General features: G+C 38.1%; 2 protein-coding genes across 3 annotated transcripts in view; both read right to left on the bottom strand.

Moving 5' to 3' along the window:
* The window catches only part of CCDC81 (coiled-coil domain containing 81), a 42,449-nt gene extending 32,786 nt beyond the window's left edge, over positions 1 to 9,663 (bottom strand). Inside the window, exons 1-3 of the mRNA XM_005875627.2 lie at positions 9,640 to 9,663; positions 4,723 to 4,920; positions 446 to 507 (exon numbers count right to left, since the gene is read on the bottom strand). Of these exons, the coding sequence (XP_005875689.1) occupies positions 446 to 507; positions 4,723 to 4,801 (141 nt within the window). The 5' untranslated portion in view covers positions 4,802 to 4,920; positions 9,640 to 9,663. The remainder of the gene's footprint in view (positions 1 to 445; positions 508 to 4,722; positions 4,921 to 9,639) is intronic.
* Positions 9,664 to 10,304: 641 nt separating this feature from the next.
* Positions 10,305 to 13,693, bottom strand: part of LOC102261814 (chromosome unknown open reading frame, human C11orf73) — a 31,377-nt gene continuing 27,988 nt past the window's right edge. The window contains exons 4-5 of one of the 2 annotated variants that reach the window (XM_005875626.2): positions 11,855 to 11,973; positions 10,305 to 10,385 (exon numbers count right to left, since the gene is read on the bottom strand). In XM_005875626.2, the coding sequence (XP_005875688.1) occupies positions 10,331 to 10,385; positions 11,855 to 11,973 (174 nt within the window). In that variant the 3' untranslated portion in view covers positions 10,305 to 10,330. The remainder of the gene's footprint in view (positions 10,386 to 11,854; positions 11,974 to 13,693) is intronic. The other variant, XM_014547180.1, reaches the window with a different exon arrangement.

Genomic DNA, 13,693 nt, shown 5'->3' with positions numbered 1-13,693 from the left:
TGTCACATAGGGTATAAAAGTTCCACAACCTCAAAGCTCCCTCCAAACTCCCCAAATATCTGTCAGAAAGAATTAGTCCAGCCCTGAGAAAAGTTTCTCATTTTTAGCAAGTTGAGTTCAGTCCTTGTCTTCTTATATTGCAATTAAAATCCAATCCCTACGAGGAGGAAAGACACGAAGCATTATTATATCCTTCTAGATCTAAGCCAGGAACTATCAGATCACAGATAAGCAGAATTCATTTAGTTGCTCTCCACACACACAGGCTGATTAATGATATACTGTGTATCCTAGAAGAGCAGAACTTTCAAATATTCACAAGTCCCAAGTGTGAGCATCATAAAATCACAAGACCAAAAGTTAAACCAGGTGTCTATAAAGTCTGCTATCCTGCTCCCAGCAAAATTACATGGGACTAAGGTGGAAAGATTCTTTGGACTCCTACCTTGTGTAGGGATAGCTGCCGTTCCACAAATTCCGATACATGCTCCCAAATAGTAGAGACATCTGTAATTCAAAAGAAACCAAAAATAATTTATTTAAGTACCCATGTGGTAGTACCTTAGTGCTAATAAATAAAAATGTAAATATTAAATGCAGATCAAATAACCATGATTCCCAATTAATTTCAAATTAACAGAAAACAAGGTTATTTCCCAAAATTAATTTTCCAGGTAACTAACCCTTTAAAGTTCCAAAAATGTAATTAGAAATATAATAAGTATAATGAAGTTTTAAAGAAAATCTTTCCAGAATGAAGGGAACTCTGTCACATATTTCTATTGATGTGATAAAATTAACCAAGTACAATCTACCCTTTTCTTATTGAGCCATTCAACAAACAATTGAGTGTCGACCTGTGCCATCTGATTCATGTGAACATTCATTCTTATACCATTCTGTAACACAGGAATAAAGCCAAGGGTGTCATCCCAATATGTCAAGATGCCGCCTTCGATCTGCATCATGGATACACAGTATACTATAATTAGGTATTTCCTTTATTCTTCCCATACTATTGTTTTCCCCACTCCTCCCCACACCCATAGACAAAAGAAGTCTACTGCCAGCTTCTAAGAACTAAGGTCTTTCACCCAGTCCCAACTGTACACTAAATTAAAAATATCATGACCGAAAACATCAATTCATTAATAATACAGAATCTCCGTATCCAGTCTCATGGAGGCCTTTCAAAGTTATTAGGTCAAGCCCGGCCAGCATGAATCAGTGGTTGGGCATCAACCTATGAATCAGGAGGTCACCTTTTGATTCCCAGTCAGGGCACAAGCCCAGTTGCCAGCTTGATCCCCAGGGTGGAGCGTGCAAGAGACAGCTGATGGATGATTCTCTCTCATCATTGATGTTTCTATCTCTCTCTCTCCTTCTCCCTTCCTCTCTGAAATCAATAAAAATGTTTTTTTAAAGTTATTAGGTCAAAACTGTTAAGTCTTTCACCTAGACTCCTGATATGCAGCTCAAATTTCAGGAAAACAATCTACACCAAAGGGAAATGATTTGATTAGGCTCAGGAGAAACTCTATCGCCTGCAACCAAACCCTAGTGAAAAGACTTGACTGATATTTCAGTCCACCCTTGTTGCTTTACTCTATAACAGTGGTTCTCAACTTTCCTAATGCCTCGACCCTTTAATACAGTTCCTCATGCTGTGGTGACCCCCAACCATAAAATTATTTTCGTTGCTACTTCATAACTGTAATTTTGCTACTGTTATGAATCATAATGTAAATATCTGATATGCAGGATGTATTTTCATTGTTACAAATGGAACATAATTAAAGCATAGTGATTAATCACAAAAACAATATGTAATTATATATGTGTTTTCCGATGGTCTTTAGGCGACCCCTGTGAAAGGGTCGTTCGACCCCCAAAGGGGTCGCGATCCACAGGTTGAGAACCGCTGCTCTATAAAATCCAATGGGCAAGCTTATATAAGAGCAGAGTTTATTATTCTAAACTGAAATTTACTATTTCTCATTGAAGAAAAAGGAAAACATGCAAATCATCCTCTTTAGATAGTTCTTGGCCCCTGCAATTCAATTGGAATAGATTTGGAAATTTTACAGATTGTGAGTTCTAACTTTGAGTTCTCTGATATCCCAAATATCAGAACAAAAATAATTTTAATCCAGTCTAAAAAGCAAATTAAATAATATGCTACTTTGTTATTTTAAGGAAAGCTGTTGTTATTTTAACACCAAAATACCAAAAATCACTATTATAAAGAAATAATCCCTATATTCAGTTCAACCTTCATTTGACTTCAAATTCTAAACAGTTTGTGCACTCAAAACCATATTTTAAATACAGTACCAAGTAGCAGAAATACTGTATCTCATATCTATATATATAAAAGGCTAAGCGACCAGCTGACTGGCCGGTAGGTATGACGCGCACTGACCACCAAGGGGCAGACACTCAATGCAGGAGCTGCCGAGTGATAGCAACTTTGCAGAGTGCCCTCTTGCACTCCAGGACCCCTCGGGGGATGTCGGACTGCCGGTTTCAGCCCGATCCCCACAGACCAGGCCAAGGGATCCCACCTGCCAGAGGGACCCCTGCTCACTCCACAGATGCCTTTCAAATCCCAGTGCTGCTCCAGGTGTGGCTGGCCAGGGTGGGGACTGGGGGAGGTTGGCTCCAGGGTGTGTCCGTCCCATCTTGCCCAATCCCGCCCCACTGGCCACCTTCTAATTAATTTCCTTTCAATGTGTATGAATCCATGCACCGGGCCTCTAGTATGGTCATAATAAAAAAGAATAAGTGCCCACTGTGTAAATTACAGAATAACATATACTAGTATGCTTTAAATGGATATTAATATCAACAATTAAAAATAAGTTCCTTGACTTTATAAAAGATCATCTTCAATTAAAATACTGGCATACGAACAGAATAAATTATTACTGAGCAATTTGAACAAAAACCATGTTCGCAGAGCCTAATGCAGTGGAAAGGTCAGTGGGCTGCATGGATTCCTAGCTGTGTAGTCACCAATATTTTCACCAGCTCACCTCTGTCCTTCTAAGTACTATAACTGCATAACATTAAACCGGTGAAACATACAGAAGCAGCAGGACTTCATACATACAATGATGAAACGTTAATTTATGTGTTTTGCTGAAATTGGGGCGGGGCATTTGTGAAAGTTAATAAGTAGTCATTTGACTTTTGCTTCTGTCATTCAACCAATAAAGCTCTTGCTGAAGTCACAAATGGCCTCCTTGTCAACAAACTCAATGGGCATGTTTAATTTTCACCTCTCTGACTCCTGTCATCTCTGACACTGGTTACCACTTGCTAAGTATAAATTTATATTTTTCTGTGAATATTTGATTAACATGCATCTTTCTCCAGTAGATTATGAATTCCAAGGTTTCTGTTCACCAGCAGTTCTCTAGTACCCAGCACATAGTATGTTCTAAAAATTACCTGAATGGCCCTAGCTCAGTGGTTCTCAACCTTCCTAATGCCACGGCCTTTTAATACAGTTCCTCATGTTGTGGTGACCCCAACCATAAAATTATTTTCGTTGCTACTTCATAAATGTAATTTTGCTACTGTTATGAATCGTAATGTAAATATCTGATATGCAGGATGTATTTTCATTGTTACAAATGGAACATAATTAAAGCATAGTGATTAATCACAAAAACAATATGTAATTATATATGTGTTTTCCGATGGTCTTAGGTGACCCCTGTGAAAGGGTCGTTCGACCCCCAAAGGGGTCGCAACCCACAGGTTGAGAACCGCTGCCCTAGCTGGTTTGGCTCAGTGGATAAAACATCAGTCTGTGAACTGAAGGGCTCAATCCCCAGCAGGGGGCGTGTAGGAGGCAGCCCATCAATGGTTCTCATCATTGATGTTTCTATCTCTCCCTTTCCCTTCCTCTCTGAAATCAACACAAATATATATATTTTTTAAAATAAACAATTAGTTGAGTGAATAAATTATCTATAAATTTATAAATATGGCAAATATTTTTGAAACCATAGTATTTAATGCTTCTTTTAGAATTATTTTAACAGGGAAAAATAGGAGTGAAGCAGAGGAAAGAGTAAGAAGACGCATCTACTCATCTACTTGTCTCCTCAAATGATTTGGTTCAAGCCTAGCCAACATCACTAAGTTACAATGAACTGATAGTAACCCCAAATTCCATTGCTGGAGCACCTTTCTTCCCAAGGGCTCCTATTTCTTACAGAATGATCTCAGTGTCGCTTTGGGGTGACTCTTCTGAGAAACTATGCTTTCAACCAAGCCTAGTACGTTTTCTATGAAAAGCTGCTGGGTCCTCTTGCTAACACCCAGCTCTTCTTATGATCACCTCACTTCCTTAATACAACCCCAAGATACCAAGGGCAACAAAAAAAGTAGCTGTATTTTTGCATGAACTTTGAGGAGCGGGTGTGGGGTGGTTGTTATAAGCTAACATTTATTGAGCATTTACTTTGCCCTAGTCCTGGAGCTAAGTGCTGTATAGACATTGTCTTATTCAATCAAAAGCCTTAACTGGCCCCTGTCCCTTACTAAGGCAGTCAATACAATTGTTTTTGGGCATCCAGCCTGAGCCTGATATGCCAAGGTGGTTGCCAAGGTGACATGGCCACTTTAGGGGATAGAGAAGGAGGTCTTCCACTTGGTCCCCAACAAGCAGATAAAGGTTTAGCCCCAGGGCCCCCACCTCAAGTCGCTTACCCTCCTGGCTCAGCAAGGGCAGTGTGGGCAACACATTCTTGCCCACACCCTGCAGGCAAGGGAAGATGGTGTCCAGCATCTCCACTCCTCAGTCGGCTCTTGCTGGGTCCTCAACCGGTCTTTTGTTTTCCTTCTGGAACTTATACAAAAGTGATTTTCCCACCCGCCAGTCTTCTCTTCCCAGACCTTTGGATAATCCTTAAATATACAAATTACCAAATATTGAAAATTTTCTCTCTTAAATGTCCCTCCCCCTGCCCTGGCTCTCCCTTGAGCGGCTTCCACCGCAGGAAAACCAGAGCTGAAAAGCACCAGAACGAGCGCGTGCAAAGCCTTGCTAGCACTCCGCACCACAGAGAGGCAAGAGCCTCAGCCGACCGAGGAGGGACAGGGCCAACCTAGGGGAGGGAGGGGCCCGTTGCTAGGATGCAACAGAAAATTTTCTCTCTTAAATGTCCCTCCCCCTGCCCTGGCTCTCCCTTGAGCGGCTTCCACCGCAGGAAAACCAGAGCTGAAAAGCACCAGAACGAGCGCGTGCAAAGCCTTGCTAGCACTCCGCACCACAGAGAGGCAAGAGCCTCAGCCGAGGAGGGACAGGGCCAACCTAGGGGAGGGAGGGGCCCGTTGCTAGGATGCAACAAAGGGTCGCTCCATTGCTAGGGTCTTGGCCCCGCCCCCTAAAATGAGCCCCCAGGTTGTCCCAGTGATTTCAGTAGCTCCAGATAGCGAGGTTGGGAATGAATTTTTAACGTTGTTTCCTTCCCCTCTTACCCTGGGCAGCAAAGAAACTTGGTTCTTTTTGTAATCACCTTATACAACTCAGGGACTACCTTTTGCCCTAGTGATGGACATTTGAATCTCCGGATCTGTTTGAGGGTTTAAATTTGAGCTGGAATTTGTTTCCCAGTTTGGGTTTTTCCTGGGCTCCCCCTCCGAGGAAAAGGAGTGCTGGAGGATTGAGGAGGGAGTTGACTTTTTTTTAGTCATTTGACTTCAAATTCAAAACAGTTTGTGCACTCAAAACCGTATTTTAAATACAATACCAAGTAGCAGGAATACTGTAGCTCATATATAGTCATGATAAAAGGGGATAAGTGCCCACTGTGTAAATTATAGAATAACATATATGCTTTAAATGGATATTAATATCAACAATTAAACATAAGTTCCCTGACTTTATAAAAGATCATCTTCAATCAAAATACTGGCATACAAACAGAATAAATTATTACTAAGCAATATGAACAAAAACCATGTTCCCAAAGCCTAATGCAGTGGAAAGGTCAGTGGGCTGCATGTCTGCAGACCGTCCCGCCTCCATGGATTCCTAGCTGTGTAGTCACCAACTTAAAGAATTAGAACGAGCCCTAGCTAGCTTGGCTCAGTGGATAGAGCGTTGGCCTGAGGACTGAAGGGTCCTGGGTTCGATTCCACTCAAGGGTACATGCCTGTGTTGCAGCCCAATCCCCCGTAGGGGGTGTGCAGGAGGAGCCAATCATTGATTCTCTCTCATCACTGATGTTTCTCTTTTTCCCTCTCCCTTCCTCTCTGAAATCAATAAAAATATATTTTTTTAAAAATAGAACAAGAACATCAAGAAAAGCCCAGAATAAGTAGAAGGAAGGAAATAAAGATTAGAGCAGAAATAAATGACAGAGACTAAAAAGTCAATACAAAAAAAAAAATCAATGAAACCAAGAGATGGTTCTTTGAAAAAAATAAACAAGATTGATGAACTTTTAGCCAAACTCATCAAGAAACAGAGGACCCAAATAAATAAAATCAAAAACAAAAGTAGTGAAGTAATAACTGATACCACAGAAATACAAAGGATTTTAAGAAAATACTATGAACAACTATATGGCAATAAGCTGGACAATGTGGACAAAATGGAAAAATTCCTAAAAAAATACAACCTCCCAAAACTGAATGAGAAAGAATCAGAAAATCTAAATAGGCCAATAACAACTGAGGAAATAGAAGCAGTAATCACAAAATTCCCAGCAAACAAAAGCCCTGGTCGGGATGGCTTCACAGGCAAGTTTTACCAAACATTCAAAGAACTAACACCTGTACTCCTCAAACTATTCCCAAAAATCCAAGAGGAAGGAACACTTCCAAGCTCTTTGTATGAGGCCAGCATTATCCGAATTCCAATAGGCCAATATCCCTGATGAACATAAATGCTAAAATCCTCAACAAAATATTAGCAAATCACATCCAGCAATATATGAAAATGATCATACACCATGACCAAATGGGATTTATTCCAGGGATGTAAGGCTAGTATAATATTTGCAAATCAATAAACATGATATATCACATAAACAAATTAAAAGACAAAAATCACATGACCATATCAATAGATGCAGAAAAAGCATTCAACAAAATCCAACACCCATTTTTGATAAAAACTCTCAGCAAAGTGGGAATAGAGGGAGCATATCTCAACATAACAAAGGCCATATATGACAAACCTACAATGAGCATCATATTCAATGGGCAAAAACTAAAACCATTTCCCCTAAGAACTGGAACAAGACAGGGATGCCCACTGTCACCATTCTTATTCAACATAGTACTGGAAGTCCTAGCCACAGCAATCAGATAAGAAGAAGAAATAAAAGGCATACAAATTGGAAAGGATGAAGTAAAACTCTCATTATTTGCAGATGACATGATATTGTACACAGAAAACTCTAAAGACTCCACCAAAAAACTACTACATTTAATAAATGACTTTTGCAACATAGCAGGATACAAAATAAACACCCAAAAAAATCAATGGTTTTTTAATATACCAATAATTAATTCTCAAAAAGAGAAACTAAACAATCCCATTTACCAATGTAACAAAAAAATTAAGATACTTAGGAATAAATTTAACCAAGGAGGTAAAAGACTTGTACTCAGAAAACTACAGGACAAAAGAGATAGAGGAAGAAATAAACAAGTGGAAGAATATACTGTGTTCCTGGATTGATTGAATTGACATCATTAAAATGTCCATACTGTCCAAGGCAATCTACAGATTCAATGCAATCCCGATTAAAATACCAACAGCGTATTTCACAGACCTAGAACAAATACTCCAAAATTTTATATGGACTTAAAAAAGACCCCCCAAGAGCCACAACAATCTTGAGAGAAAAGAACAAAGTTGGAGGAATCATGATACCAGATATTAAGTTATACTACAAAGCCACCATAATCAAAACAGCCTGGCACTGAGACAAGAGCAGGCATAAAGATCAATGGGACAGAACACAGACCCCAGAAATTGACCCAAGCCATTACACTCAAGTAATATTTGACAAAGGAGGCAAAAGCATACAATGGAATCAAGACAGTTTCTTCAATAAATGGTGCTGGGAAAATTAGACAGATACATGCAAAAAAAATGAAAGTAGACCACCAACTTATATCATACACAAGAATAAACTCAAAATAGATAAAAGATCTAAATGTAAGTCGGGAAACCATAAAAATCCTAAAAGAAACCATAGGCAGCAAAATCTCAGACATGTCTTGTAGCAATATGTTTACAGATACATCTCCTAGGGCAAAGGAAACTAAATAGACATTTTCTCCTCTTTTAAGGAGAAAATAAACAAATGGGACTACATCAAAACAAAAAGCTTCTACACAGCAAAAGAAACCATCAATAAAATGAAAAGGGAGCCCACTGTATGGGAGAACATATTTGGCAATGATACATCTGATAAAGGGTTAATATCCAACATATATAAGGAACTCATGCAACTTAACAAAAGGAAGACCAAAATCCAATTACAAAATGGACAAAGGACCTAAATAGACACTTCTCCATAGGGGACATACAGATGAGCATTATACAGAAATGCTCAAAGTCATTGATCATCAAAGAGATGCAAATTAAAACAATGAGGTATCACCTCACACCTGTCAGAATGGCTACCATCAACAAATCAACAAATGACAAGTGCTGGTGAGGATGTGGAGAAAAGGGAACCCTAGTACACTGCTGGTGGGAATGCAGATTGGTGCAGCCATTATGGAAAACTGCATGGAGTTTCCTCAAAAAATTATATATGGAACTGCCATTTGACCCAGTGATCCCACTTCTAAGAATATATCCTAAGAAACCCAAAACACCAATAAAAAAAAATGTATGCACCCCCATGTTCTAGCAGCACAATTTACAATAGGTAAGATCTGGAAACAGGCCAAGTGCCCATCAGTTCATGGGTGGATAAAAAAGCTGTGGTGCATTTGTACCATAGAATACTATGCAGCAGTAAGAAAGAAGACTCTTGCCCTAACCGGTTTGGCTCAGTGTATAGGCAGCCGTGGGCAAACTACGGCCCGCGGGCCGGATCCGGCCCATTTGAAATGAATAAAACTAAAAAAAAAAAGACCGTACCCTTTTATGTAATGATGTTTACTTTGAATTTTTATTAGTTCACACAAACACTCCATCCATGCTTTTGTTCCGGCCCTCCGGTCCAGTTTAAGAACCCATTGTGGCCCTCGAGTCAAAAAGGTTGCCCACCCCTGGTCTAGCCCTTAACAATTAATACACAATAGAAATGTTTCATCTATGTAAGACATAAGGGGAAAAAAGAAAAAGTTTACAAAATACCTCTCACCAACATCTCAGAAAAGATTAGTTTGTAGGATATATGCTGAGAGGGAATTAGTAAGAATTATCTTTTCTCTGAAATTCTTTTTGAGAAAGTTCAACTGGCATGAAAGGTGTACAGAAATAACTTAATGAAGGAAAAGCTTCTCTAAGAGGGCCCTCTTGTGGAAGAAATCAGAATTGTTAGAAAGAAAGAAAGAAAGAAAGAAAGAAAGAAAGAAAGAAAGAAAGAAAGAAAGAAAGAAAGAAAGAAAGAAAGAAAGAAAGAAAGAAAGGAAGGAAGAAGACTCTCTTACCCTTTGAGACAGCATGGAGGGAACTGGAGAGTATTATGCTAAGCAAAATAAGGCAGTCAGAGAAAGACAAGCATCACATGATTTCACTCATATGTGGAATCTAATGAACAAAATAAACTGATGAACAAAATAAATCCAGAGACACAGAAGCATGGAACAGACTGCGGAATCTCTGAGGGAAGGTGGGGGAAGTTGGGTGGGTTGGAAGTGATCAACCAAAGAACTTGTATGCCTATATGCATAACCCATGGACACAGACAATAGGGTGGTGAGGCCTGGGGTGGGGGCAGGCTAGAAGGGGTCCATGCGGGGGGAGGAGGGGAGAATATGTAATACTTTCAACAATAAAAAAATTTTTTTAATAAAAAAAAAGATTATCAATGCAATGACATCTGGCACACTATGGTTGTGAATATGCTTTATTTTTAAGTAAAAAAATGAATCACAGCCAAAACAAAATGTTTTGTCTCTGAATATTTTAAACTTAAGGGGGAAAAGTCATTAATGAGGAACATATTTTCATTTTTCAATGTTTTTAACTTTTTATAAAGATTTTAATTAAGCTTCATAGTCACTAAACAGTTTTTAAACTTAGGTTTCATGATCCTTTTGATTCCATGCTTTTAAATGGAGTAATTTATATTCAAAACAGGACAAATTCCAGAATCCATTAAAAATTATTTTATTCAAATTATGTTTTCCAAAAGAGAGGGTTCTGTGCTAGTCGTCTTTGAAAGTTTTCATACCTACAAAAGAAAAGACATATTTACAAGGAAATTAAAATAGAATCTTTCATAATTTGCCAAATGATATTAAAAAAACAAACAATTTTTCAAGTCATTTCTAGAAAGCTAAGATAAAACACCAAAAAGTTAACCTGAAAGTTTAACTATTACTTTATAAAACGATAGTAACCAGCTGTAGCTGGTTTGGCTCAGTGGATAGAGCGTCGGACTGTGGGCTGAAGGGTCCCAGGTTTGATTCCGGTCAAGGGCACATGCCCGGATTGTGGGCTCCATCCCCAATTGGGGGGCATGCAGGAGCCAGCTGATCAATGATTCTCTCTCATCATTGATGTTTCTCTCTCACCCTCTCCCTTCCTCTCTGAAATCAATAAAAATATATTTTTAAAAAAAAACAACAATAGCAACCATAGTGATTTTAAGTATAAATGGCTTAGCCTTGGCTGGTGTGGTTCAGTTAGTTGAGCATTATCCCATGCCCCAAAAGGTCGCCAGTTCAATTACTGGTCAGGGCACATGCCTGGGTTCGTGGCTCAATCCCCAGAAGGGGACATGCAGGAGGCAGCTAATCAATGGTGCTCTCTCATCAATGTTTCTTTCTCTCTCTCTCTCTCTCTCTCTCTCTCTCTCTCTCTCTCTCTCTCCCTCCCTCCCCCTCTCCCTCTCCCTTCCTCTCTCTCTAAAATCAATTAAAAAAACGTATTTACGTATAATTGGCTTATATTAAAGAGCACAACTCATAATGAATTTTATTGTTTATCTTCTGTAAATCTGAGAGTGAGAAGGGATCTAAGAGGGGAAAAAAATCAAATCTAACTCTTCTTTCCTCATTTCAAAGATAAGTAGATGAGAGTAATTTGTTCAAGATCATATAGCTGCATTATAACAAAGCTCAAACCTAATACATTTCAGTGTTATCCATGCTACACTATGCTACCACTTCTCAGTCAATTCTCCCTAGGCATTCCCCGACTACTGGAATATTCAAAGTGAAAAAAAAATACCCACAAAACAGAAAAAACATGGCAAAGTTGAAGAAATGTATTTATTAATCATTCATGTACAGGATATAGTATAAACCACCCTGATGCCTCATATGTACATATTTACTTTAGGTCAAGGCTTTCTAAACTTATAAAAAGTTTTGCTTGGTATTTCAAGCCTCATACATAGTACTTATAATTCAAAATATTTAAAAAATTACACTCCTTAATTGTGGTTTCTAAAACACAACCAATTGTATTTTCCTGTCTTTATAAATTCAAAATGGATACTATATAAGAATATTTAGGGTAAGAACCATTCCTAATCTGAACTCTATAGTACATACTTTGTAATGGTATGCAAATGTTCATGTATGATGTCCACAGCAAAAAAATATGTTTAAATGTCAAAGAAGAAATACATTCATGGGCAAAAATATATATGGTTACCAAAATCCTTAATATTAGAGATAAGAAAATGCCCCATACCATTTCAGAACCACATTTGCTGGAATGAACATTTCTGATGGACTTGGTGTCATCTGGGCCTGAGAGATAGCAAATGACGAAGCGAAATTGTAGAAGTTGTCCAACATCTTTTGTGTGAACTGAAAAGTTAATAATGAATAGATTAGTCTACTTTACTAAATACTCCATTTAGACCTTAGTATTTTAAACTTAAAATGTTCCCACATTAACACATGGCGTACCGCATAGAAATCTCTAAGACATACGCAAGGGACCGCACGTTTTTGGGCAAACTGCACGTTATTTAAATCATCATAATGCACTTTAGGTGTTGTTTTTCAATAATTATAACATTTTTATTTACAAAAACAATTAAACAATTAAAGTTCCTAGTACTTTTTTAACGTATGGTACTGCGTAAAACATTTTCCTCTATGAAGAGGGACCAAACAAAATTTACATAAGTATCTAGATTCGCTCCTTTTTCCATGGGCGTGAAAAACGAGAACACTCGTGAGTGGTCCTTAACAGATGGCGCGCGAAACACGAGAAAACTCCTGAGCGGTACGAAATGTGTTAACTCAGTTTTAATGATTGAGTTCTAAGACAGCCTAATGCTGAAAGTTAAGGGAGGGCACATTATGGCATAAAATCAAAACAATCTGCCTTCAGTACTTTCTTTATATCTCAAAGAATTTATGTTGTACAATATTTTATGTTCCTAACATTCATTGGGGGAGAGGGGGAGGACAAGAAAAATGTTTTTCCTTCAAAATATCTTCTTTTATCTCCACCTCTATATCAACTGTGCTCATCTCCTCAAACTGGTAACACCCTCCTAAAAGCAACTTATTTTTTCATATAAAGCAGTAACCATGTCTAAGAAGTCTTTTTCTTGCCAGAAAGATAAAACTTAAATATAATAGCTGGTTATTTGTCATCAACTGTAAAGAAGAGAAAGGTAACACTGTACCATTTCCTCTATTTCCTGGACTGTTTTTTCTCATTGACCCTCAAATGGGCAACTCCACTAACATTCTTCACACCTGGGTTTAAGCACTAAGCCCCAAGAAAATGAACTAGAAAACATAACACTACCTTCAATTCACTCAAAAATAATTTTCTCAACATCACTTTCTCAGAAACACAAAACTAGCCAATAAGGCTCCTGCTGTCTCTTTTCTACAGAAGAGAAAATATATCATTAGGGTTTTTGTGTGTTTAATAATATTAAGGTAATTTAATCCAAGAGAATCTACCATTATGGTACTTGAATTAATATCAGAGCCCAGTGAGATCACTAAAAGATTGGTATTGGCAGCAGGTGGAGAAGAATCAACAGCAACCCTTCACATTAGCAAAAAAATGTTTAATGTTAACGTTAAAAAAATCCAATTCAGAATAGAATCAGTCTTTAAAATACCTAGAAAAAAGGCTAAAACAAGCTGATAATAACACTTGTGAAAAATATTCCAAGACTCTCTTTAAAAAAATGAAAAGGACCCTTACACCATGTTCAGTGGAAAGATAAAACATGTTCATAGATGGGAAGATAATATTATAATGGCAGCAATTCTCCCCAAATTAAGCCTATAAATCCAGTGTTATTTCCAACTAAATTCCAACAATATTTTTCATGGAACTCAACAAGATGATACTAAAATTATTATTGTGAAGATTATCTAAGCCCATTTTGATGATTAGAAGGGACTTGACCTATCAAACAATAAGACTTTTACTGGAAACCAAGATAGCAGCATAGGTAAACACTGGAGATTGCTGCCTCGCACAACCACTTCAAAAATACAACTAAAAGACAGAACGGACATCATCCAGAACCACAGGAAGGCTGGCTGAGTG

This window comes from Myotis brandtii, unplaced genomic scaffold, assembly GCF_000412655.1.
Source record: "Myotis brandtii unplaced genomic scaffold, ASM41265v1 scaffold468, whole genome shotgun sequence".
Taxonomy (NCBI): Eukaryota; Metazoa; Chordata; class Mammalia; order Chiroptera; family Vespertilionidae; genus Myotis; species Myotis brandtii.
This window is presented reverse-complemented; position numbering and strand designations above follow the sequence as displayed.